Here is a 25,979-nt window from a genome sequence, read left to right as displayed (position 1 = left end):
TATGCGAGTATATGGGGAACCGTTCGAACGACATGCAAATACGACGGCAGCTAATCATAAACTGTTGCCGCTAAAATAAGCCAAATGAGAGGCAAACCTTTGGAAGCAAAAAAAAAATATATATAAAAAAAACAAAAAAAAAATATAACAACAACAAAAACACAACAATAACACTAACAACAGCATACAACTTATATACAAAAAAATACGTATACAAAGCCATCAACGATAAAAATGAAAGCCAACAAGAACACATATAAACGAAGAAATCCAAAAATTATTTCAAAACGAACTAAAACAAAAACAATTACATGCAAATACTACACTCAAAACGGCAAGAGAATGAGGTGTATAAAAATAAAAGCACACAGCTAAACAACAACAGCAAAAAATCGCAAATAAACACGAAGACCCAGTGAAAACAAAGTAAAAGCAAACTCTATATAGAATTGTTATTAACACAACCACCAACACAACAGGCAGTCAATCTTGGCGCTATTTGTGAGTCAAATGCAGTGCGGTAAGGTGGCCGCTAAAGGCATTTCGATTCCAACAAATAGTTTTACACACCATTCGCACATTCCATTAAATTGCCGGTACTACATTTTCCGATGCTACTATTCAGACTGTTGTATATGTAGATGAAAACGTGGATGGGAACTACGTAATAAGTGGGTACTAAACAAATGCTCAGCTGTTTGTGTAATGCTTGCGCTCAGTGGCGTTGGCATAATAATTGTTTTTGCATTTTTCGTTTATAGAAACACTGTTTTAATTTATATTTATAAGTCTTCTATTTGCATCATGAATGCTTTTTATGAAAGATGTATAAAAAAAAATTCTCAAGAGAAACCCAATTTGTATCGGTATTTACATTAAAAAAAAAAAAATTTGTATAAACTTTAAGAGTATATACTCTGAATGGCTCAAAAATTCATTTAATAGTGATTTTTCATGCGGCCTGTCTCCTATGCAAGCGTTGCACAACTTCTCATATTAAATTAATTATAGAAAAGGCAATAAAATTGCGTTTGTTATTCAATTGAAGTACTATTTAAATGATGGTCAATATTTAGCAGTATTAAGTGTTGATTTTCTATAGACACTGTTATTGTTGTAGCAGAAAAATACTCGCCCATAGTAGGTTTTGGCTAATGCCACTGAACTGACAGTGCTTAAACGAATATATTCTCAGAACTGCTTCGTATGTAGTGTGTAAGGAGTATCTATATTAGATATGTGGATTATTGAATTACCAAATATTTCCACTTAAAATGGCAGACAATATTATAATTTTTAATATGTTTATATGCAGAAAATAATAATTTTCTTTAATAATAAAATAGGACATTTGTTCTTCATGGCGTATAAGTAACAAATTTTCTTTACTGCAATAGTATTCATTCATACTCAATTCAAAATTTATTGTTGTAGATATTTAATAATTACTGTAATATAATGTATAAATCTAGTCATAAAATAAATTTCCAAAGCCAAACATTAATTTCAAATTTGTTAATTTTATAATTTCAATTTTTTTTAAATTGAATTAAGCGATTCGAACGATTTCCCCATATGTACAAACGCATTCCGATAAGCAAAAACAAAAGTCCAATAAGAATGCTTTTAAATGGAATTTGAAGTAAAAAATAGAAGCAGATTTATTAATATGTCCAGGATTTTCGCCATATCAACATTACCTTTAAAGGGGTATACATATATAACATTTACTGCTCCAAATTGGTTACGCATAAGTAACAAATAGAAATGCACCGCCGTAACTGACATATGTATATGTATGTTGTATATGTATAAGTATCATAACTTAATAGGAATACTAGAATTGTAAAGTAAACATCTATTTCTTAACGTTAATACAATGTATTCCCTCTTAAATTAAATTGATGCTTTGTTGAAACCGAGATTCTGCAGCACTTTCGACGATCACGAAATTTAGGTCAATAAATATGCAATTGCGATAGAAATGGGGGCGGTGTCAGCGCAAAACTACAATACACGCAGGTGTACATCCGTAGCAATCCAGCATTTTGGTATTCTTTACATACATCCGTACAATAGTTTAATAAACTCAATACGAAATATCTCAGGATAAAATAAATACTAAACTATAATAAATGTTTGCAAATATGGATTACTCACCAGAAACTAGTCGGTCTTCTTCGTGAGACATCTCAGTGCCTTCCATTTTAATATTGTCCCCTTTGCTCAGCTATACTTGCAAACAATTAGTTCATATCTTCTATAAGTCGCTAAAGCAATGAGCGTACAATTGTGCAAATATAATTGTTATTATAATTATTTTATGAACTTAATAAGAACTGCGCTGAAAATTAGTTATTTTTTCTACCACTCAAATTGACAAACACACAGAGCAGCCATTTTTCTTCTTTTCACTTTGACAGTTCACCATCACAGCACTGTCACTTTATTGCTTTGTCTCTACGTCTGTTCACAAAACAGAGTAGCAAAACAAAACCAAAAAGTAAACCGGTTTATTTCATACAATATATGTTGATTGTATTGCAAATATGCAAACATATTTGGAAAGAACAAACAGCGTAAAGCTTTCCTAAAAGTTATGAAAATATTAGAAAAAGAAAAACTAAGGGGGTCTCATCATATCTTTATTTACAATTCTTTAATATGTTTATACTTTACTTCCACATTCGTAAATATTTACGAATGACGCAAAAGAAAATATGTGATAAAGCTAGCAAAAGGTTTGTTCGTCTGAGGCGAAATTAACCGCATTCACAATAATGAAATGGGTTCACATAAAGGGGTGCAGATCAACAATTTTAATTTAATTAGAAAATTGTTATGATTTGTAATGTTTAAAAATTTTAAATAAATACATTTTGCAATATATACTTACATTTATACGTACTAACACCTTCACAACACAATATATTGTAATATAAAAAATGCTCTACTACGTTAAAAAATATATACATATTTTTGTTTGTTTTGAATTTTACGCATGGCAACTTGATGGTATTTCAAGTTCACGATGGTTAACAAAGGATGCAATTCCGTGCTGTCTGGTGAAGATTATTGGTTATAAAAAAATTAATATTTGTGTTTTATGAAAAGTGGGACTTATCAAGCATTATTGTGTTACCAGCTTCATTAAGTTGGCAACGAAACATATTTTTTCTACATTAAAGTCTTAAGTACATTCAATAGCATAACACAATGGACAAATTACCTGGATGTAAATTGGAATTCGTGCGCGATGACGATTATGTGGAGTATTTCATTTTTCCAGAACTTCCAGATAATTTAACAAATATACAAAATGAGTGCACAGAATTAGAAAATCTCAGCACAACATTGCTGGCATTTCAAAAGCAATGCTTAGAAATCGTTGACAAACGTGTGAAAAATTACGGCTATATTTGGCACAAAGACGAATTTCACTTGCAAATACGTACTGAGTGTGCGCAGGAAAGATTATTGAACGATGAAATTAATGTTGACTCCAACGATGCTCCGACAGGTGACTTCATATATTTTTATTTTTAATTTATAAACATACTTACCCACATACATATGTTGCATTTTAAATATTACAGCGTTTCCTCTGCCCCCGCATCTTCATGGTGTTACGCATTACGGTGATAATATTGAGGACGAATGGTTCATAGTACACCTTTTGCATGAGTTGACACGTGAGATTCCCGGTTGTATTGCGCGCGTCATTGATGCCGATGGCGAATTCCTCTTAATTGAAGCTGCTGATGCACTGCCTTCATGGGCTAATCCCGATAAATGTGAGCAAAGAGTAAGTAATCACAATTGTTATGGTATTTCTATAACAAAATTAATTATAAACAAACAATTATTCTATATGCTTAGGTTTATATTGCCAATGGGCACATGCAACTGGTGCAGAAATTAACATCAAAATCGTCAAAAAAGTTATCAGTGTGCACTGCTTTGGAAAATATACGACAAACCCCTACACTCTATCGTGTGGCAAAGGAAATTCAAGATTGCATCGATGAACGCCTAAAAGATTTTACGGGTACAACCAATCCAGCCATACATCGGCAAATTGTGCGTTTACCTTTGGGCGTTGCTGCACTACTCAAGGCACAGCCATCATTGATTTCATCAGCGGTGCGTGCATTCTGTGAACGTGATTCAATTGACTTAAAAGCTTGTCGTTCAATGCGTTATTTTCCACCCGAGCAATGCGTTCGTTGTAGTGTTCGTTTTACACGTTGCCTCTACGCCATGCTAATGCATACCGATTACAAACCCGATCGAAAGGTTGGCTGGCAACTGGATTGTAATACAAATTCGGAGCAATATAAAGAGCAAATTATAGGTATCAAAATAGCTTGTGGTTTTGAAATACTGGCATCACAGGCTAAGAGTGCTGATCAAGCAGAAAATGAACCCGCCTGGCGTGCATATGTAAATAATTTGTCATCAAAAGGGTATTTTAAAGAAAATTTAGAGGGTTCAGAGGAGTATAAACGGCTTTTTAGTGATGCACGTACATACTTTACCAAAAATAAAGAACGTTTCCGAACAGCTCCCTTAGTGGGACGAGAAATTCTTCATTTGTTACAAAGCATGGAAATATCTGCCGATCTCTTTAGTGATGAGGAAAACAATTTAGAAGTAAGTAAAACATGCTGCTATTGATTCTTTTATTTCAATACAAGTAATCTTTTCAGCCAAGTGATTCAGATGATTGGTTAAACATTAGCGCCGATCAATTGGATGCAATGCTCATAGAACGTTATGGCCCTAAAAAATTATATAAGCCAAATGGTGACATAAACGCCGACGAATTCACAAGAAATATTGCCGATTTCCTTGAAAAGGAATCGTTATACGAAGGTATAGGTGATGATGACGACGAGGACGAAGGCGATGACACAGAATCAGAATCGGAAGAAATTGAAAGTGCGGCAAGTTCAAATAGAAAAACAAAAGATGAATCGAAAACAAAAGTTAGAAAAAATCACTCCATGCGCAAAGCTTGCAATCGTAATTCAATTATTAAAGAAAAAGCAAAGGAGAACACCAATCAAAAAAATAAAAGTTGCGAGTCTGAAGATAGCACACATGTACGAAACTTTTTGGATTTCGTTATACCCGAAGATAAGTGGGACTCCAATTCCGAAATGAGTGATTACGAAGATGACGATAATTTAGAGCATAATTTCGAAGCAATGTCGAAATCGGATAAGAACATAGATAAGCGTATCAAAAAGTATATGGACCAAATGGATAAAGAGTTGGCCAATACTACAATTGGAAAGAGTTTTGAAAATAAAAACGCAAGCAAAGGAACTGATGATGATTTTGATGATATCGAAACTTTTCAACCCATCAATATAAACGTTAACACTCTAAAAAATATAGTAGCTAGTTACAAATCACAATTGGGGGGACCAGGACCAGTTTCGAATTTGTTGAACGCAATGGGTGTGGGTATGTCAACCACGACCGCACTGGACAGTGACGATGATGAAGCGGACGAAGCGTTAAAAGAGTCTAGAGTGTAAATTAAATTTATGCACTTTTGAGTGTGTTATTTACATCTCTTTCCACTCTTCCAATATGTTTGCATATGAGTACTTATTGCAAAAACTTTTGCGCACATCTAAAAATTGTAACCATTTCATTAACTATAAGATGTCCCAATCAAAGTCAAATGTAAGCCCATATCCTACAAATGAATTTATCGAAAAATACATCTTTTTGAGCAAACATTATATAATATAATTAACATGCAATTATTTATTTGTTCATAATAAGACGAATGAAAGAAAAAATGTCATCAATTTGAAAGAAATAGCCTTGAATAAACCTAATCTAGCACCACATATTCCTTTAATTATTAATCTTTTGACGCTGGAACAAAGTTGCCATAGTCTCGTCGTATATTCATTGGTTGGTGAGGACGTTCATCCCTTTCACGTTCATCCCGTTCACGTTCACTGCCACCACGAAAGTTTCTATCATAGGGCTTATCATTGTGTCGTCTATTGTTATGTCTTTGGTATGGCCCACTGCCTCCTCGATATTCTCGTTCACCGCGATCCCGTTTGCGATTATTCCATCCACCACGGTTATACCGATTGCCACCTCCATAGTTATTGCGTTGTCCACCACCGCGATAATTGTGACCGGCACCTGAATATCCCCAGTTTTCAACTATCGGCGGATCTCCCAGTGGTTTGGAGCAGTGATTCGCAAATTCTACATCTTCATCAGTAAAACGATTTGCAAATTCCTCCTGACATTCATCCAAAAATTGTATATCCTTATCTGTCAGCCGATTAATTTTACGATTAGGATCAACCATACTGAATTAAATTTTTTATTTTTAAAATCGATTTAAATTTCCCGTTTAGTAAAAATATTAACAAAATCTTTAACCTAACTTAAATACGGATTTACAAAAACTAATTACGAATGCATGAAAATAAGAAACATCAAAACATTGCAGTCAGCTGTTCAAAGCACATTCACAATGAGGGAAGGTACGTCAAAAATCTTTCATAAATATAGACTTTCTTATGTTATAATAATAATTGAAAACATTTAAAAATTAGTTTAGCGTTAATATTGTATAACAAAAAAATACTTTATTTTATTTTTACTCTATTTCCACTAAATATTTTATCTAAATCTAACAGTTTTTGGTAGAAATTTTGTATTCGTAGATTGAGAGCTCCTGTCCCTTTTAATGTTTCTGTGAATGTAACTTTTTTATTTACTTTATCTTGTGATATAGTGCATTGCTTTTGTTTGGTTGAAAATATGATAAACTTAATACAATAATGTGAAAATATTAAAGCAAAGTTTTTCTAACTTAATTTAGAATAAGTAATAAGGAAAAAGTGAAATATTGTAAATTCATCAATGCACTTTTAATACTGTAAAAACGTCCACACCACTGTCATGCCTTGTGCATTGTCTGCACCCGCCACTAGGAGCCCTTTAAGTCCACTCTATACGACAATTTCAATAAAGTGTACATCCGTGCGTCAACGTGTTCACCGGTTTCTGCAAACACTACATACACTTCCACTTTATGAACAAGAGTACACATAGTGACCAAAATGACTGACAATATAGCCTTTCGATGGTTGCGACGATATAAATTATTCTTTTTCGTGGGTCTCGTAATACTAGGTGTACAAATTTTTCTCGCCTACAAATCACTAAATATAACTAGTTCCAATGTTATTGCTGCAAATACAAATTTATTTTCGGATAACACTGCTGCAGTGACAGAATATATCAATTATCAAACTAAGAAACGATCTTTGAATCAAGGTGTTGTTGCTAGCCAGCACTCGGCCAGTAGTATAGGCGATACAAAAAATGTGAAAACTGATCGAAAGTATGACGATGCTAACTTACGATTAACACAAACTGAACGTTTTGGTATACGGCCCGAATGTAACATTACATCTAAGGAGGCTATTTCCGCATTGCAGCGAGCCAAAACTAAAGACTGTCGTAAACAGATTGCTCACACTGCATGTGCCATTCAAGAGGGTAATTTCTATGCTCAACACTTGCCCAGCTACTGTCCCGCTGGCAATCACACCGTAAATTACTTGCTTGGCTGCTATCAGGACGAAAAAGAATATCGCCTACTATCAGGATACTTTACTAATTTCAAAACAACAAACTCGCCGCGAAAATGTATACGTCTGTGTCTGCAATCGGGATTTCCTTATGCGGGTCTACAATATGCTACCGAATGTTTTTGTGGTGCTGATGCACCGCCCGTGTCAGCCAAATTGCCTGAATCTAGTTGTAATATGAAGTGTTCAGGAGATCCCAAAGAGCTATGTGGTGGATATTTCAGTATGAATGTATACGAAACTGGCATCGCAAGTAAGTTTACATCCTTTTAACTAATCGAGCATAAGTTCGATGTGCAACGAGCATTGCATAATTTGCTATTTTTATGTGACTGTATATTTATGTGTGTACATATGTTTATTTTGTCAACAATTTAGTATAATTATGTTTTGCAGAATTCAACCCACATATTGCTGACACTAAAATTTCCCGCCCGGATACTGAGCGTGTACGAATTGCATTTCTGCTGACGCTTAACGGACGTGCTTTGCGACAAGTGCATCGGTTAATTAAAACGCTCTACTCACCAGATCATGTGTTCTACATACATGTAGATGCGGTAAGTTAACTGTTTATTAATGTACACTGATTTTTATTATACCCTGGACGGAGTATATTAAGTTTGCCACGAAGCTTGCAACATCCAGATGGAAACATCGGAGACATTATAAAATATATACTTATATGTAAATGAGCAGCGTGACGGGATGTGTCGATTAAACCACGTCCTTCTGTCTGTATATACGCGAAATATTGTCTCAGTTTTTGAGATATATATCTGAAATTTTGTATCTCTCCTTTACTCACCAAGGAGCTGCTATTTTGTTGGAACGGCCGATATCGGACCACTATAGCATATAGCTGCCAGCTCAACGATCAAAATCAAGTTCATGTATGGAAAACTTATTTATTTGTGAAGTTATCTTCACGAAATTCGGCATAGATTATTGCCCAAAGTAGTGCTACAATATCCGAGAAAATGTTCCATATCAGTCCACTATAGCATATAGCTGCCATACAAATTGAACGTTTGAAATCAAGTAAACTTTTTACTTGTGAAGGGTATTATAGCTTCGGGACAACCGAAATTAACCATCTTTTTATTTTTAATTAAGATAACGATTATATAGAAAAAAAAAGATTAATAGGCATGCATATGTATCTACGTAAGCTGTAACTGCACTGCACATCTATGGTATATAGAATTATATTGTTGTGTTTAATACAAGCACTTAACACACATTTTACTAATGAATTACGTTTCCGTTTCCATTTTAGCGTCAAGCGTATCTATATAGGAAATTACTGGAGCTGGAATCCAAATTTCCAAACATACGTTTGGGCAGAAAACGTTTCTCCACCATCTGGGGTGGTGCATCCCTACTCACAATGCTAATGCAATGCATGGAGGATCTATTGTCTTCTGAGTGGCAGTGGGATTTCGTCATAAATCTCAGTGAAAGTGATTTTCCTGTTAAAACGCTCGACAAACTGGTTACTTTCCTCACAGCGAATAAAGATTACAATTTCGTGAAAAGTCATGGACGTGAAACGCAACGTTTCGTGCAGAAACAAGGGCTCGATAAGACATTCGTCGAATGCGACACACATATGTGGCGTATAGGTGATCGTGAGTTGCCCAATGGCATACAAATTGATGGCGGCAGTGACTGGGTGGCGCTATCGCGTCAATTTGTACATTATGTTATTACGGAGTCGCCGCAAGATCCACTACTGCAAGGGCTATTGACAATTTTTCGACATACCTTGCTGCCGGCAGAATCCTTCTTTCACACAGTGCTGCGTAATTCGCATTTTTGCAACAAATACATAGATAATAACCTACATGTGACCAATTGGAAACGTAAACTCGGTTGTAAATGTCAATATAAACATGTCGTCGATTGGTGCGGCTGCAGTCCGAATGATTTCAAACCAGAAGATTGGTCACGACTGCAGAGCACCGAAAATAAAATGCTATTTTTTGCACGCAAATTCGAACCGATAATAAATCAGGCGGTGCTCTTGCAATTGGAGGAGTGGCTGTTTGGGGCACACAGCAAAGAAGTGGTCAATTTACATAGCTATTGGCAATCACTTTACGATGCAGTGGATCCACCAACAGCCGGTGACGATTTATTGCGTACCATAGCTGAGAGTTTAGTACGCTTGGCGGCACAGCATACGCACACGCGACCCGGGCGCCTACTAGAGTTAACACATTATCTACACAAAGACGAATACAAAGGCTTCCTAATGCGTTACGAACTAATCGAAGCGTCTCACAATCGCACACAAGCATTTGAAACGCGCATAAGACCCGCCGTGTATGTGAAATATGCGAAAAATTCCAAACTTGCCAAGCGTTTACGTAATTTCGAAGTTGCTTCCGATTTCGATCTGAAGGAACAAGTGTCACGCAATTTCGCTAAAATGCTCGGCCCCTACACGGAGCTTATGCTCAGCTTTACACTAACCGGCGCCGGTGCGGCGGCGCAAAACGATGCCGCACATTCATATAATCTCACACTGCTGTGGATTGATCCGCTCGGCCGTCTACAAGACTATAATGAATTGCATATAGAAGACTCACAAACAGATGCAATTAACTACTCCAAAGCTGTGCTGAATCAACCAATAATGCCCGGTATTTGGACCGCCAAGCTGATCGGTCGTAGCGCAATATACGCGCAAACTAAATTCCTCGTCGTGCCATTAACGTTGTCCGCAGGCAAACCACTCAAACCGGAGCGCGCGAAGTTGGTGAACGGTGGTGCGGCGCCCACATTGCCCGACACTTTCGAAATGCCTGCGGAATGGCGGCAACATTTACCAACAGCAATGGAAGAACAGCGACGTCAAAAAGAAGTGTCCAAAGCGTTGCGTTTTGGCGATGATCTGCACGCTTGGGTCGACGATTTGGTGAGCAAATTCTTTTTTATGCGCGAGACGTGCGCAGTGGACGAGCAGGCGCTGCAAATGACATTTGCCGAACAGCTGTCGCTGCATTTATGCCGTGAGACGCCGTGGAGCTCACTGGCGCACGATCCGAAAAGTGATGTTTACAGTTTGCTCAAAAGTTGATGAACGTATTTACGTTATTTTAAGTTGTTTTCCATTGCTTAATATTATTATTGCATTTAAGACTGTGTTCACACGGAGACTCTTTTTTTTTTGCCTAAACCGGTTTTTTTTTTTGCAAAATGCGGAATCAAGTTGCGGACTCGTGTCGCGTGTCGTGTGATCGCAATTAGCTACACCAATAGAGAATTTGCCGATAATGAGCGTCAGAGTTCTCGTGTAAACGCGGTCTAACGAAACATATTTTATATTTCACATCCATGCATGCATACATACATATGTACATGTGTTTATTTATTATTGTTCGCCACATTTATGCCATATGCCAAATAGCATACTCTTTTGTACTACTGTAAGCCAAACCAAAGGTTACGTTACTGGCAACGCAATCGCTTTTTAAGCCATAAAACAAATGTCAAATGCTGTTGCATGATTTTGCAATTTGAAATTGCGCATGCGTTAATAAGTTTAAAAAGTACATGTTTATTTAATATTTTTGTATTGTTGCACACATATCTTGCGGAAAGTTATAGACAATTTTTTTTTTTATAATTTTAAATTGGAAGGGTAACTAAAAAAAGCACATCATAGCATTATATTTAGCAAATATATTAATTATGCAGACATTTTTATCAAATTATGTTGGTAAAAGGTTCTAAACACACACTTAGCTCGAACATAATTAGCAATTTTAATTATTTAGTGTTTATTATAGACATTAAAAATAAGTTTACGTCTTGTGATACAAAGTTAAACAAAAAAATATGTAATTTAACACTTTTTTGCTAATCAAACTCATATTTGCACTTAAAGCATTGACTAAATAACTGCACTATACATACATTGTACAAGCATACATATTTATATGTGTGTGTTTTCCGTCTTTTTAAAACGATATACTTACACTAGATAGTTTAGCTATGAATAATCAATCTCAGCTTAACTAATGTTTCTACCACAAAAATTAATACAAAGAAAAGAAAAGAAGGAAATGCAAAAGTACATACTCGTACGTAGATTCGATAAATTTGCACCAATTATGACTTCAACAGCCTTGTGCTATTTTTTTATTCTTAAAAATTTATTACTAAAATACAATATTTTTGATGTAAAATAACGCACCTTTCAATAAATCATGTAAATTATGTTTCGAAAAATATAGTAACTAAATTAATATGTAATATATTTTATTTATATACCTAAATAAATTATTGCCATGCAAAAAGTTGTTTTGGTTGGACTTGATTGGGTGAAAGTAAGTAAAGTTTGTTTTCGGAAGGACGGTAGACTTTAATAGAACATACATATATGTAACACGTAAGAAAAAGGCTATTGATAAAGAAAATAAAATGTGAGAACGACTGTGAAAATAGACACCAGTTCCAGTCACACAATTTTTCTAAACTTCGCACATAACCTAATTTTTAGTTTTAACTCCAACGAAATGTTTGTTGCAATTCGAAGCGTACATGAAGTATATAAGTTTATAATAAATTAATTCAAAGACAATTTTTTTATATAATAATACACACATACAATATTCATACTTATATCTTTCAACTATAGCAAATCATTAATTCAAAAGCATCATAGAATTATAAATTATGGTTGGTTTGGCAAACACCCACAGCATGAAAAAAAAGTTTTAAATTGAAACAGCACATTTTAACTTTTATGAAGCACTCTAATCCATTCCTTCTATTTCAAACATAATTAAAATATAATAAACACTTTATATGCACAGATCATCATCTGGATCTTCCTCCTCCTCATCAAAGTCATCGCCATCATCGGGTGTGTAGATAATTGAACTTTCATTAGTTTCAGATGTTCTACAATGACACAAATAACAGTTACATATAATAGCGGCACGAAAACACATAATTTCACAGCGAAAAACACACATACTTTTCATAAGGCAACTTTAGTGTATTGCGCGCAACCATTTCATCTTCATTCAATTCGATTTTGAATGTTGTACCAGGTGTATTCGTAGTTGTTGTTGAAGTAGCTTTGGCTGCTGGTGTAGTCTTTGGTACGTTTTGTAATGCCTCTACTAGGAATTCATTTTTTGTTTTTGTATATGTATATTTTTTGTTCCATACGCCACCACCTGTTTTGCGTGTAACAATGGACAGAGTATTGCTCGTCTCCAAGTGCAATACTAAATCAGCTTGGTATTCGAAAGCGCCTACCAAATATTCGACATGTGGATGTACAAGGTTTGACGGTGTCACCCATAGAAGGATACGTTGCACTTGTTCGCATTGTTGAAGTCTATGTACAAAATATATGATTTTCTCAACACTTTGATAGCACAATAGATCGGCAAGTGGCGGCAAAATGGCATTGCATTTACTTTCATCATTTGCACATTTTTTATAGAAATTTTTGAATGTCGACCAATTTTCTAAATCTGTATTTAATGGCAGTGTTTTTATGGTTGACTTTTCGTCCTGTCCCTGCTCTCGTAGCAGCTGACAGAGTATATTGTGCGCAATCTTCTCCTGAGCTGTTTCGTCTGTAAACAAAGACAAAATTGTATGAATGATGATATGTTGTGAATTATGATAACTTACCAATTATTACCACAAACCGTTCACTAGTGATTATCAAATTTGAAAGCATTGTTTTTAACAGAAATTACGGAAGGCAAATAAAATAAAGACAAATCTGCAGAAACACGCTAAATTTTTTTATTTACACAACTGCACTATCTTCTTCTTCTCTTTGTTACATGACATTCACAATAGTGTGCATTTTAATTACATAAATTTTATTGTAACATTAAATAATAAACATTATTTGAAAATTTAATTTAATTTGAGGACAGTGTGGTTTTTTAAGTGCTTTCATGTTGAAAAAGTGGAATAGCGCTGGTTAAGCGCTTTTTACTGGTATTAAGTTTTGTGAAAGTTTACGACTTTGCAGCAATCGGAACGCTATTGGTCTAATTAGGTAAGTAGCCGCCAAGCCAACATTTCGGAAATTTTTGTTAATTGTTTCTATACTATACACGTTTTTATTGTTGTTACAGCTGCATAAAACAAATAGTTTAGAAGATTACTGCCGTTTGATAACCTTCGACCGAATTCAAGCTAATCTGTGTTCATTTCGTTACGTAGTCCCTTTATAGATATTAATGTATTTATTCAGCAGACCAGTGCGCTTCACATTCGTAGTAGCAAAATTCAATTTTCAAAATTTGAGGTCAGAAAGGTGAACAAAGAAATCTGACACTGTTTCAAGACATATTGGTTCATTATTCTAAGAAGATTTCCGGTTAGATATTTGTTATATATCTATAACAGTTTGTGCTTTCCCGGTCATATTTTGATAATTAAATTATTTATAATATTTACAATAACAACAAAATACTTCGATAGCAGATTATCTGTATGGTATTTATATTGTTTTTGTCAATTAACCGCCATTTGTTTATATTGATATGTACTCACTTCCTTGCTGACACGGCGTATGAGTGATTTTGCTTTCAAACTTATTTGTTGCAAATTAATCTGTTACACACACAGGTGTTGGCAGAATAAAATCTTTTTAAAACTCGTTAAAAGTAAATATTTGATATTCTTTCAAAATTCAATGGAAAAAATAACGCAGAATCCCCGACTATAACCTTTTGTTGGATCGCTTATCGTATATTGTTGAAAGTGATTTACAGAAATCCTAAAATAAATCTCTACAAAGCTTTGATATATGTACATGTAAAGGGTCTACCAGCAAGAACGACGTCTTTGAGCTCATCGAGCATTGCTGGTTGATTGGCGTAATCTTTTGATTTAACAAACTCCCAAAGAAAATAATCTAGAGGTGTTAAATCATGATATTGGCAGCCATTTCTCGAAATTAAATATGAGGCGACGCACCGTCTTGTTGGAAATAAAGATCGCTCGCGTCGATTTCATCAAATTCCGGGGAAAAAAGTCGGTCAATATCGTTTTATAATGCTCGCTATTGGCGGTAACGGCATTTCCTGCCTTATTTCGAAAGAAATAATGCTCGATGATGCCGCCATACTACAGTTCGCACTCAACGGTCACATTTTGGGGATACAGTTACATTTCCTGAACTACACTAAGCCAGAAATGGGCGTCATCTAAGAAGATGATTTTTCGAAGAAGCATGGCCGCCATGAGTTGTCATCCCTATTGGTAGCCGCTGTACATGTTCTATTTCCTCTTTTGGGTAACAGCTGGCATTGCACCATAATGAGGAACCGTAATTTTCAAAAGTTCAAAGAGAGCGCAAACTTGTTGATATTAGAATGGCGCTTCCGAATACAAAAAGACAAGAGAATTCTGAGTCGATGGTATTCGAACATATGTATGTATGTACATAAGTATATACAAATATTATTATTATTTATGTATTAAGCTTAGATCAAAAGTTGGCCGCAAATAAAATCAATTGCAGAATTGAATTAAATGTGGAGCGCTTAAAATTTTTGCTTGATTGTATGTATGGATGTATGTGTGACTATGTAAAAGTACATGCAAATATATAAACAAGCTTAGTTTGCATATTGATTTACACATATATAAGTAGATTTAATTGCAGATAGCTACGTATTATGTAAATTCTTTTGCTCACTTGTGACTTTAAAAATGCGCGCATTTTGTATAAAAAATAGAAACAATTGTGTTTTACTGTTTGTATATATGTAAAATATAGTATATAAATTTTGTCCGGTTGTAATGTTAGTATAATGTAATCAAACAATACTGCTTGTTTGATACAAAAATGTATAAATACCATATCTTGTATATATATGTATATACATATACATATGCATTTAGCAATATTTTTAATACAATTCTTCAATATGTAAATATGTATGTATAAACAGTTTTTTTATTATCGCATTTATATTAATTCTTTAGCATGCCATACGACAACTGCATGAACAAAGCATTACAAATAAACAATCGGGACAGTCTTGCCGTGATTGCAATAAAACAACAAATCTCGCTCTTATAGTCAGCCGTGATAACTGATCAGCTGGCCACAACAATTAAGGACTTGTTGATGAGCCGTAATATGTATGTATGTACACATGTAGTAACGTATAGGGTCACCCACTACATACTCAAAATATTTGTACAATAATTAGCAGTCTCTTCAGATTACTATCGGCTCTGTGAAATACTGGCGGTAATTTTGGAGCACCTTCTTTTTGATTGCATACTCGAGTAGGGAGCGAATTGACATTCTGGATCCAATAAAAATTCTTGAATTAATTAGAGAGCCAGGGCCTGTACGTGGAAAGGGGAGTGAACAGATCGCAGTGCTTACGGAAGGTATTTGGCGATTGGGATCTAAGTTACAATAATAATCAAAAAATCTTCATCTCTAATGTCGTTGTAATTTCCTAAGAAATTTTCACTGATTCCTTCAAATATGGCTCGTTTGGGTACCATACATATAAATATAATGTATGAATAAATCGTTCACAACGTTTTCCAATTAGACCACCAAGTGAACAAAAGAAGAAAGGAATTTAAGGAGGGAAACCAGTTTGGGAGGCTGAAATTAGAGTGTTTTTTTCAGATTTTTTTTAACTGAGAAAGAATACTTAGAATTCGCTTAAGATTGCAGAGTAGCTTATTCCTATTTTAAACTTTACTTTTACATTTTTCGATGCCATTTCGACCGCAAGTGGTGGAGTTAGAGCGCGGTGTCCATTGACGATCGCCATCAGAGTTGACTGCTGGCGTGACACCTGAAGGTCACAGTTTTTAACTGAAATCATTAATTTTTTTTCCTTCGTTAATAACATATTTTCTAAGAATATGAATCAAACTCTAACCAAAAGAGTTGAAAATTAAATGTTTTGGAAGTGTTTGAACAAAATGTTATATTTTTATATCAGTTTTTTTCACCTTTCTTGCAACAAAAAAAAATATATTTTACTTAATAATATCATTTCAGAATTTGGTTCATATTTTTCGGACTTGAGTAAAGAATATTATCACAAATTTTCAGATCGATTCGTGCTACGATTCCCGCAAGTTGAAAAAAAGTCGTTTCAAGAAAAACGCATTTGAAAAAAAGTGCGCTTTGCCACTGAATTGACCGGTGTTTACCTTAGTGCTCATATCATCGGAACTAATTAGAATTTCGCTTTGAAACGTTATGCAATAAAAAATCGATTTTTTTGAATAATCTAAACTGATTTCCCCCCTTAAATACATAAACCTTGGGCTATTCGGATCAGCTTAAACAAGTAGCCCTAGGTTATTGGTTAAAATTATAGATTAAAGAACCCAGTTGCGATCCCAAATTTTCCACGGCGTAAATTAATTTTTATAGCGATCAAAGACAAACTTTCTAATTTCGACCATAAAAAAGGTTCCTGAAAAAATCTATTCAGCCGCCTTCATATATTATTCGGAGAAAAAGTTGTCTTTAGTAAATTGGCTCTGTTGTTAGCCTTTGGACGTGCGCTATATAAGTCTGATCTGTTCCAATTACATAGTTCCGATGGTCGTGGGAAGGGCTGTTTTCTTTCTAATATCGGACCGTAGACTTAATACTTAGTTCAAATTTAAAAAATATTTAAAAAAGTCTTTATCTTGATTTTGTACGGTCATATAGTATGTGCATGCTATAGTGATCCGATCTGAACATTTTTTACGGAGGTTGTAGCGTTGCCCTGCACAATAATCTGTGCCAAATTTTATGAAGATTTCTGGTCTATACAACAATTTGATTTTGATCGATCAGTTTGTATGACAGCTATAAGCTATAGTGGTACGATATTTGGCGGTTTCGAGAAGTAAGCGGCATTTTGGGGAGACTAGTTCGCGTATATACAGACAGACAGACGACCTGCCAGCCGGACATGGCTAAATCGACTCAGCTCGTCATGCTGATCATTTACTTATATACATATGTACATACCTTATAGGGTCTTCGTCATTTCCTTCTGGGTGTTGTAAACATACTTTATACTCTTCTGCCTATAACAACTCTACTCCACAATATTTTATCTCAACAGATAGTAGTTTATACTCAAGTAACACTGAACGCTCTGTCTTATGCTATAAAAATGAGGTTAGTCATCTTTAGAAATCCTCATCTGTAAATAGACACTGATCCAAAAAGGAACGCAGAAGATTGCATCAATATACACTAGTCTTCTCGCAGTTTTACAGAAGTACAGCCGTGAGCGTTATGAATGAAAAAGCAAACTATGGACTCTTTTATACTTAAGTATTTATATGTACATAAAAACTGTATGACAAAGCCTTTCAATTGTTCCATAAACTTTTAGTCTAAGAAAGACACTACAAGTATTTGACTATGAAACACTAAACGGGTAAGGACTTGCGCTAAGCTACTGATGATTATAATCACTAACACTTTTATGGATGGCATTAACTGTATATGTATGTATATCAAGTACATAGCCATGCATACAAACATATAAATACAATTATTTACATATTATTTACAAATTAGCCACTATCAATCAGCTTCTTTATAGCGGTATTTTACCGCTGCATGTAAACGCAGTCACTCTTAGCTCTGATCTGTCCACCCGCGCATTATGTACTTGCAACAGCCAGACTTAAGGGTATATTCGAAAAACTGCTGCTTTCAGTTCGTTTTATGCCGTTGTCAGCGCAATTGGCTGCGCGGCTTGAATAAAGGCAAAAACAAAACAAAGTAAGCGCGTGTGCTGTAGACAACTCGAGCGTTTGAGCGAAATTTCGACAAATTCTTGCACATGCATACGCACGTACATATGTAGGTGTATTGGTGTATAAACAAAAAAATATGTATTGGTATTGATATACAAGACAACAGAAGTGAAATAAACACAGAACCGTGCAGCGCCAAGCAAAGAGCAACCGCGAGTTCGAGTCTTCAACGCCGCGCCACAGCGCCTCCGCTCCAACAGCGATCAGTCTCAACACTCATTGCTTTTAGTTGCGCGCGGCGTTCGCCTGACAGCACATTCGTCAGAATCATCTAGTTCTGCTCGCTAGCCACGGTCACACAGTCTCTCCCGAATTATTTTCTACTTTTACCAAATATAAATTATTGTTGTTTTTGTAACTTTTATTTTAATTTCCACTGCGTCACCTATTGTTGATAATTATTCTATTTGGTCTGTAATTAGTTGTAGTGCAATATTTAGTGACACAAGTCCAACAATAACAAAAAAAACAACAACAAATAGTGCAGCTACATAAATAGTGTGTGTGAGTGTGTACGCGTTTTGTGGTTAACAGCTGGAAGGCGATAAGCGGAGTTACTTGCACTTTGGTTAGCACCCACAGCTTCACACCGTTTAGTAGAGCCACACTTGCGGTAAGTTTTTTCTAGGAAATCGAGTTAAGTATAGTTTCTCATGACAGTGAACTAAATAATTAGAATGCAGCCACGTCGATTACTTGTAGGCAATAATCTGCGGTTTGCAAACCTAATTGCCCATATAAACGCTGTGTGAGAGCGTGAGTATTGTGAGCAATTGCAGGCAGTGTTGTGTATTTCCGAGCTGCGGTACATACATATAAATAAATAAATATATATATACATACATATATGTATATATATATGAACTGAATTAATCGTGTATGCAGATATGAGGTTTTAGAAAAAGAAAAATCACCAAGCTAAGTGAAAGACTTTGTTTACTCGTATTTGTGAGAGACAATAAATTATATTTACTGGCTTAAATGGAGACAAAGAGTTGATCCACATACTATTTTTTGTATATTTACAGGTAAATATTGTAAAATTTTAGCAAAGTTAAAAAACTTCTAAATAAAAAAAAAATATAACAATTCGCATTAATTGTTGTGCTTTAAGAATTTTCGGTACTAAATTGTAACTATAATGACTAACGCAATTGTTTTATGTAACTATATAAAGGCTTTAGACCACTAATTTTAGTCTTTAAGTAAAGTAAAAAATGAAAAAGCTTTTATTTTTAAAAAATTGGGGTTTTCGGTACAAAATTGTACCTATAATGACAAAGGATTTTTTGTCGTCTGACTATACAAAACCTTTAGACCACTAATTTTCGCCTTTGAAGAAAATGAAAAATGAAAAAGCATTTATTTAAAACAAAGTTGGTATTTACGGTACAAATTAGTACCTATAATGACAAAGAAACTATTTAATTAAAACTGAACAAAGCCTTTAGATGACAAATATTAGCCTTTAAATAAAGTGAAAAATGAAAAAGCATTTTTTTTATTTGCATTTACGGTACCAAATCGTACCTTTACTGATAAAGAAACTATTGTTATAAAACTTTTTAAAAATTCTACTTCGGGTCGTAGATACTACTGTATAATATTAAAAACAACGACATTAAACTATTTTATCAGAAAAACGCATAATTTAACATTATCGGTACAAATCTCCGCACCCTTTTTTGAATAAATTTTACTACACAAAAGTATTTAGAAATTGTATAGCATACTCAGTAAAATAATAGTTACATTAATATTATAATACAAAAATGTATTCCTCATTTTGCATTATCGGTACAAAAATGTAGCTAAAACGGTATAACTGTTCACGATAACTATTAAAAAATAATTAAATAAAACTAAGACACTAATTTCACTAATATAAATCTATTTATACTGGAAAAGTAAATTTCTTGCATTAACGGTACAAATATTTATTTATGTATATTGACTTAACACTTTTTCGGAAAAAAAAAATATTATTAAATGCTTTTGCTAGCATTATGTCATACTTAGATCAATTATTTCAACCTTTTGATACAGAAAAAACTAATTTCCTTTTTCCTGTCATTTGCATTTTCGGTATAAATTCTAAAGCTATTTTAAGATGTGATATGACAGTTTAATTAATACCATGTATTAACATATGATAGGTGAAAATATATATGGTAATATATATTTTTTAAATATCTTACAAAAATTTGTTACAAAAATATACCTATAAAAATTCACATATTATTCGAAATAATATAAATTTTTTTAATACCACATATGATATATGTTATATACACATATATATAAAGTTATCAAGCCATATTAAGTTAAATAATGAGAAAGCCTTTTATTTTTGCATTTTCGGTACAAAAAATTACCTTTAAGCACCAGACTAATATCTTCTTCTCGTCTTCATTCTTATCTTAATATTCTTGTTGTCATAATAAACGACTTAAATTACGTTCTTATCGAGATAAGTGTCTAAAATACGCAATGACAAATAAATTATCATAAAAAATTATTTGCCCTCACTTATTTTGGCTCCAAAAAAAATGTTTCGCAATCAATTTCGCATTTAATCATTGAGATTTTTTAAGAATTTATAATAATAGAAGTTTAAGGTACAATACCAATTTGGGTACAATAGCACAACACTGATAAGTTCACACGCTTGCTATACAAATGTATAAGTATGTATGTATATATGTGTGTTGTTCGAGTACACGCAGAGATAGTACACTGGTCTCCATATCTTTTATCTGTCCAAAAGCTCTAAAGAGTTAAACAACAGGTAATTTCCGTTTTGTTTGTGCTCTTAAAAAGCTTGTTATTTTCGATTACAATGTTCGCTCTTCAACTTGAATCACGGAGAGCGCTGCCATGCTGGTGTAACTGGACTGAAAATTGTGCTTCAATTTAGTAAAACTTATTGGTATCGGGTTTGAGAGATTTTGGTTTAAAAACATTTCATTTATATAAACGAAACGCCTGAAGATTTCGATATTGAAAATCTAATTATGCAAGTTATTGATTTTGAAAAAAGAAAAAATTGTAAATAATCAAAAGTTGAAGTATTCATTTACTTGATATTATGAAACGTTGATTCATTTTTCGAAAGTGAACAAACTATTCGTTTAACTAAGGTCTTGTTTAGCAGTGAGTGAAATATTCGAGTAATAACTCTTTTACTCTCAATTTAAACATATGTATGTATATTGGAAAAAGTTTGTTTCATATATCGATTTTGAAAAGAAATAACAAAATTACTTATAAATTTTCGACAAGATTTTTTATTAAAAATTTTTCGGTATTTTAGAACTGGTATAAGTCTTCAATAGTTAAATCTCAAACTGGAGTAAAAATTTATCTGAACGGCTTCAAAAATATTAGCACAACTAATAGTTATATTAGTGGAATTCGATCCGCAAACGTTGGAGAGTAGTGAATCGAACAAACTATTAGTATAAATTATATAGAAGGCTAGAGAGTTTACGACTTTAATGAGTTAGCCAAATGCTATCTTGCATTCACTTCAATTGGATAACCTTGCTTCTTGTTTTTACTTTAAAATAGTTTGAGAAAAGTGAGGATCTGAAATTTAGCGAGCAAAGAAGTGACTAAACGAAAACGCTATTGAATTATTATCAATAAAATGCTAGATTAATGAGGTCGGTATTTAAAAATAAAGTGTTGAAAAAGTTTAATTAAGATGCAAAGCATATATTTTCAACATTAAAAATCATTTTGATACTTGAAAAACAAATTTGGCAAGTTTTAAACAAAAATTTGGTGCACAAATACAAGCGTAGTGGCAACACCACCCACGGGTGTCCAACTCCACTTTCGGCTTTTGGCTGCGTAGCGCATGAAGGCACCATATGTTTGAAAATTTTCGCTGTAAGTATGTTTGTTTGTGTGTATATTATTGCTTTTTGAGGAAAATCATTGCAAGTCCTCAGCCATTTCGCGCTGCTTCCGCATCCTTTCAGTTTGCTGCAGCGTCTTTGCGTCATCAGTTGTGAATCAAATAGCAGTTCGCGATGAGTGAACGCCTTGTGATTTGATTTGTTGAACAAAAAGTTAAAAAGAAAACTCAGTGCAAGCAATTAATCAACTGGTTGTTGTGTGACATTTTTCTTTTTCACTTTTCATTTTCGCACCAAGTGAGGTTCAAGCTCAAGTGTGTTGCAGACAATTGCCTTGTTGTTGTTTATATGTACAACATTTATTAAAATTGCGACTTTGCACAGAGGAAAAGATAAGTGTTAAGCAACAGGCAAACGGCGAGGCAACGAAAGAGGAAACAATGAAGATTCCAATATTCATTATAGGCAAGTTGGAAAATATTTTTGTAGGCGAATTATGGAAAAATATGAAAAGGATTGTTATTTTTGGAATAAGCCGATTTTTATGGAAAAAGCTGATATTGCTAAATTGATGAAATATTTTTGTGCAACTGCATGTACATATGCACTTGTATTCATATGTATATATGTATATGTATAATATGTACAGGTTTATATTAAGTATAATATGAATTCATAAAACTGATTTCGGACTGCATACCAAAATTTTATCATAATAGGTATATCTGCATGTTAATAGGTATGTGAAAATACATATATTCAAGTGAATATTTTGTACATACATATTTACATATAGGTATATATAAAAAACATGTATATATGTACACATTAGGGTGAGCCAAAAACTAACCTATCTAATTTATGGGTTAAAAATGATATACATATATACAAACAATATACATATATACATAGGAAAATAATCCTTGCAAGTCAAGGTTTTTAACTTAATTTTAAAAGGTGAAATTTTTTCAGTTAAAAAATTGCTATTAAAAAGCTTTGAAAACTAAAAAATTCAAATATTCAGTTTTAGTGTTATTTTTTATTTATAAATAAAGTTTATACTTGACAAAAAACGTATGCTCACATAAAATAAAATTCGTTAAAAAATAACGTTTATAATATAGATTGGTAAAAAAAATCCTATATTTCCATTCTTCATTTTCCGCCCAGTATTTTGGCGCAGTCGATAAAAAGGTCTGCTGATATCTCCAGTAGTTTAAAAAATTCTAACGATATCCTTGTGATAAAATCGCTAACATGATGAAGATTAAAAATTTTTCGTTTTATTTACCATTTTCGAAAACTTTTTGGTCACAAGATATATCTTTTATTTATGCTCTACCAAAATACGGGAATATTTTTTGCTGAACAGTATAAAATATAGTGTTGATATTTTTAATGAAAAAATACTTTTTACTTTTTTCAAAAATTTTTCTTGTAGTGATACAAGGGTTTATTATTCATGAATATCACAAAAAATGATTGCAAAAGACGCTGGCGTAAGTGCATTATATAATATTTGGGGGTGATTACTTTCAAGTGGACAAAAAAGATATTCATAAATAAATAAACACTTTCTTAAGAAATACAAAATACGCTATACTATTGGAACAAACCTCGTATATAAGTTATGATCTTATATATTCGTTAGCTTAGTTTCTGGCCCAACTTATTTGTATATTTATCTTGCCCCACAGGGATGTTGTTTTTCCTGTATATAACTTCTTTTTAACGCATCATTTAGATAAGTTAGTTTTTAGGCCCACCTTAATATACATATGTCCATTTATAATACAATCATTCAAAGCTATTTTTACTTTATTATTGACATGAAATGGCACAAGGGACTGATATTGTCGGCTTGGCAATTCGTGGCTATCTCCTCTGTAATCGTTTTCATAACCGCGAAATGATATTATACGAGAAATTAATGCTACGGCAGACAAGTGTCTGAAGACTGTCGATGCAAAAATGTTTGGAGTCAGCAACAGAAAATCAATTGAAATAAAAGATAGTCAGTGAAGTAACAAATACAATAACATACACCCTTAAGTAGGAAATCGCATATGTTAAGATAGTCTTATAAAAATTTCCTTCAAAGTTGCTATGCTGATGACCAGTTAACATTCGGCTTCAATAGACTATTGAAATCGACATTAGAGTAAGCACACTCTACTAAATTAATTTCTAAATAAAAAATATTCGAAAAGTCCAAAACTTTGTAATATATATCACAATTTTTACAATTTTGCTCATCCTAATGCTGGAATTAGCAACCTAGAACCCATCTTTACTTCGTATGATCCCAATCTATTCTACTATACTAGCTATATAGGGTTAATTTAGAGAAAATTTTGATTCAGTGTTATCAGCTTAAATTACAGAATTTTTAGGGGAAACATTATCAAGTTATGGAAATTCAGAAACCTTCTTTTTCGTACAACATTCACAGAGTAATAAAATTTCGAATTTGCGATATTGAGATATTTTATTTATAGTAGAGAACTCTAGTAGAAACGCCACTTTGTAAAATCAAAGGACAATAAATGTTATAAATTTTTTTTTAATATCGCATGCTATATAAATTAGTACTACTTTTGAGTTTAACTTTTTTACCTCTAACGAATATTTGATAGATTTGATGAGAGATTGTGTCCACTTACTTTCTGAATTTTATTAATATATCTGATATATTTTGGGATATATACGTTATAAAATCAGTCTGAAGGTAATCGTTATATTTGTTATATTTGTTATATTATATAAGAAGGTGTGGACTCATTTCAACCTTTTTAGGGATTATTTTCCTGAGTAACTATTTATACTAATCGATCTACAAGTATATCTATAAAATATTATAAGTGCTTAATTGCGGGAACGCATAGTAATATATTCAATGTATGGAGACTAGGGAAACGTATAATCAGAATTCATACAGCTATTGCATAAAACCACAGAATATTGAAGAAAATTTTTCAAACTTTCTTTACTTAGTTCTAATAATAGTTTCCAAGAATTTTGGCATGCATTAAGTTAAAAATTTATATTTTTAAAGTTAAGCGAAGAAAAGCTTTCACCTCAATGACAAAGTCAAAGTCACTTTTTTCTTTCTTTCAGAATATCAGTGCATACTCGTATACCATAAATGTGAAAATTGTTACCAGAGCAAAAAAGCTTAACAAAGATTAAACGTCGGATTATTATTATTACTCACACGATTCTGCGAATATGCAGATATTACAAAAAGAATAATTGCAAATAATTATGCACATAATTAAATCAAGTACTTTATTACTATTGTAGCAGTAAAATAATAAAGCAAAATGTATTATATTTTTAACAAGTATTCAATGTACAATTTTCCTACTGTATTTGAGTATCTTAAAAAACGACCTGTGAATTGCATATTGCACTCAATGACAAATGAATTAATGCTTAGAATACCTGACAGAGTTATAAAATGTCGTTCCCTATTTGGCGCAGTTCACTAAACTCACTATGTAACACTCTGAGGGTTAAGAGTACCAAAAGTAATACATTAGATACTTAGAAGGTAGTCGGCCAACAAGCCAACACAGTTTGTATAAAGAAATAATATTTAAGTAAAAGAGAATGTTAAGAAAAAAAAAATTGTCAAGCAAACTACATGTCAATACGGTCTTCAGTTCCA

General features: G+C 33.3%; 6 protein-coding genes across 13 annotated transcripts in view; 3 read left to right on the top strand and 3 right to left on the bottom strand.

The window, feature by feature from the left end:
* fry (Protein furry) overlaps positions 1-2,403 on the bottom strand; it is a 113,464-nt gene extending 111,061 nt beyond the window's left edge. For 5 of the 7 annotated variants that reach the window (XM_070112180.1, XM_070112178.1, XM_070112179.1 and 2 more), the window contains exon 1: positions 2,161-2,403. In XM_070112180.1, the coding sequence (XP_069968281.1) occupies positions 2,161-2,206 (46 nt within the window). In that variant the 5' untranslated portion in view covers positions 2,207-2,403. The remainder of the gene's footprint in view (positions 1-2,160) is intronic. The other 2 variants (XM_070112181.1, XM_070112184.1) reach the window with 1 other exon arrangement.
* Positions 2,404-3,012: 609 nt separating this feature from the next.
* ecd (ecdysoneless cell cycle regulator) lies at positions 3,013-5,869 on the top strand. Its single transcript, XM_014238995.3, has 4 exons — positions 3,013-3,520; positions 3,597-3,805; positions 3,880-4,653; positions 4,710-5,869. Exons 1-4 carry the CDS (start codon positions 3,217-3,219, stop codon positions 5,544-5,546), a joined length of 2,124 nt encoding a protein of 707 aa, XP_014094470.2. The 5' UTR covers positions 3,013-3,216; the 3' UTR covers positions 5,547-5,869.
* Positions 5,754-6,460, bottom strand: LOC106620488 (RNA guanine-N7 methyltransferase activating subunit). Its single transcript, XM_014238999.3, has one exon. The coding sequence runs from the start codon at positions 6,347-6,349 to the stop codon at positions 5,882-5,884; it is 468 nt and encodes a 155-aa protein (XP_014094474.2). The 5' UTR covers positions 6,350-6,460; the 3' UTR covers positions 5,754-5,881.
* A 304-nt stretch (positions 6,461-6,764) lies between these two features.
* Positions 6,765-12,075, top strand: oxt (Xylosyltransferase oxt). The gene is made up of 3 exons (XM_036358938.2): positions 6,765-7,896; positions 8,040-8,203; positions 8,923-12,075. The coding sequence occupies exons 1-3, from the start codon at positions 7,110-7,112 to the stop codon at positions 10,726-10,728; spliced, it is 2,757 nt and encodes a 918-aa protein (XP_036214831.2). The 5' UTR covers positions 6,765-7,109; the 3' UTR covers positions 10,729-12,075.
* A 313-nt stretch (positions 12,076-12,388) lies between these two features.
* Positions 12,389-13,459, bottom strand: Elp5 (Elongator complex protein 5). The gene is made up of 3 exons (XM_070112185.1): positions 13,305-13,459; positions 12,634-13,246; positions 12,389-12,557 (listed from the first exon to the last, which is right to left on the bottom strand). Exons 1-3 carry the CDS (start codon positions 13,351-13,353, stop codon positions 12,458-12,460), a joined length of 762 nt encoding a protein of 253 aa, XP_069968286.1. The 5' UTR covers positions 13,354-13,459; the 3' UTR covers positions 12,389-12,457.
* A 5,058-nt stretch (positions 13,460-18,517) lies between these two features.
* Positions 18,518-25,979, top strand: part of LOC106620486 (plasma membrane ascorbate-dependent reductase CYBRD1) — a 28,747-nt gene continuing 21,285 nt past the window's right edge. The window contains exon 1 of one of the 2 annotated variants that reach the window (XM_014238997.3): positions 18,518-19,059. Coding sequence is in view for 1 of the 2 variants with exons in the window: in XM_036358998.2 (XP_036214891.1) it covers positions 22,750-22,774 (25 nt within the window). In the remaining variant the exon portion in view is untranslated. Of the gene's footprint in view, positions 19,060-22,458; positions 22,775-25,979 lie in introns of those variants that run through there. The other variant, XM_036358998.2, reaches the window with a different exon arrangement.

Source organism: Bactrocera oleae, chromosome 6 (genome assembly GCF_042242935.1).
Source record: "Bactrocera oleae isolate idBacOlea1 chromosome 6, idBacOlea1, whole genome shotgun sequence".
NCBI lineage: Eukaryota > Metazoa > Arthropoda > Insecta > Diptera > Tephritidae > Bactrocera > Bactrocera oleae.
The sequence above is the reverse complement of the archived record's forward strand: the minus strand, read 5'-3'. Positions and strand labels throughout refer to the sequence as shown.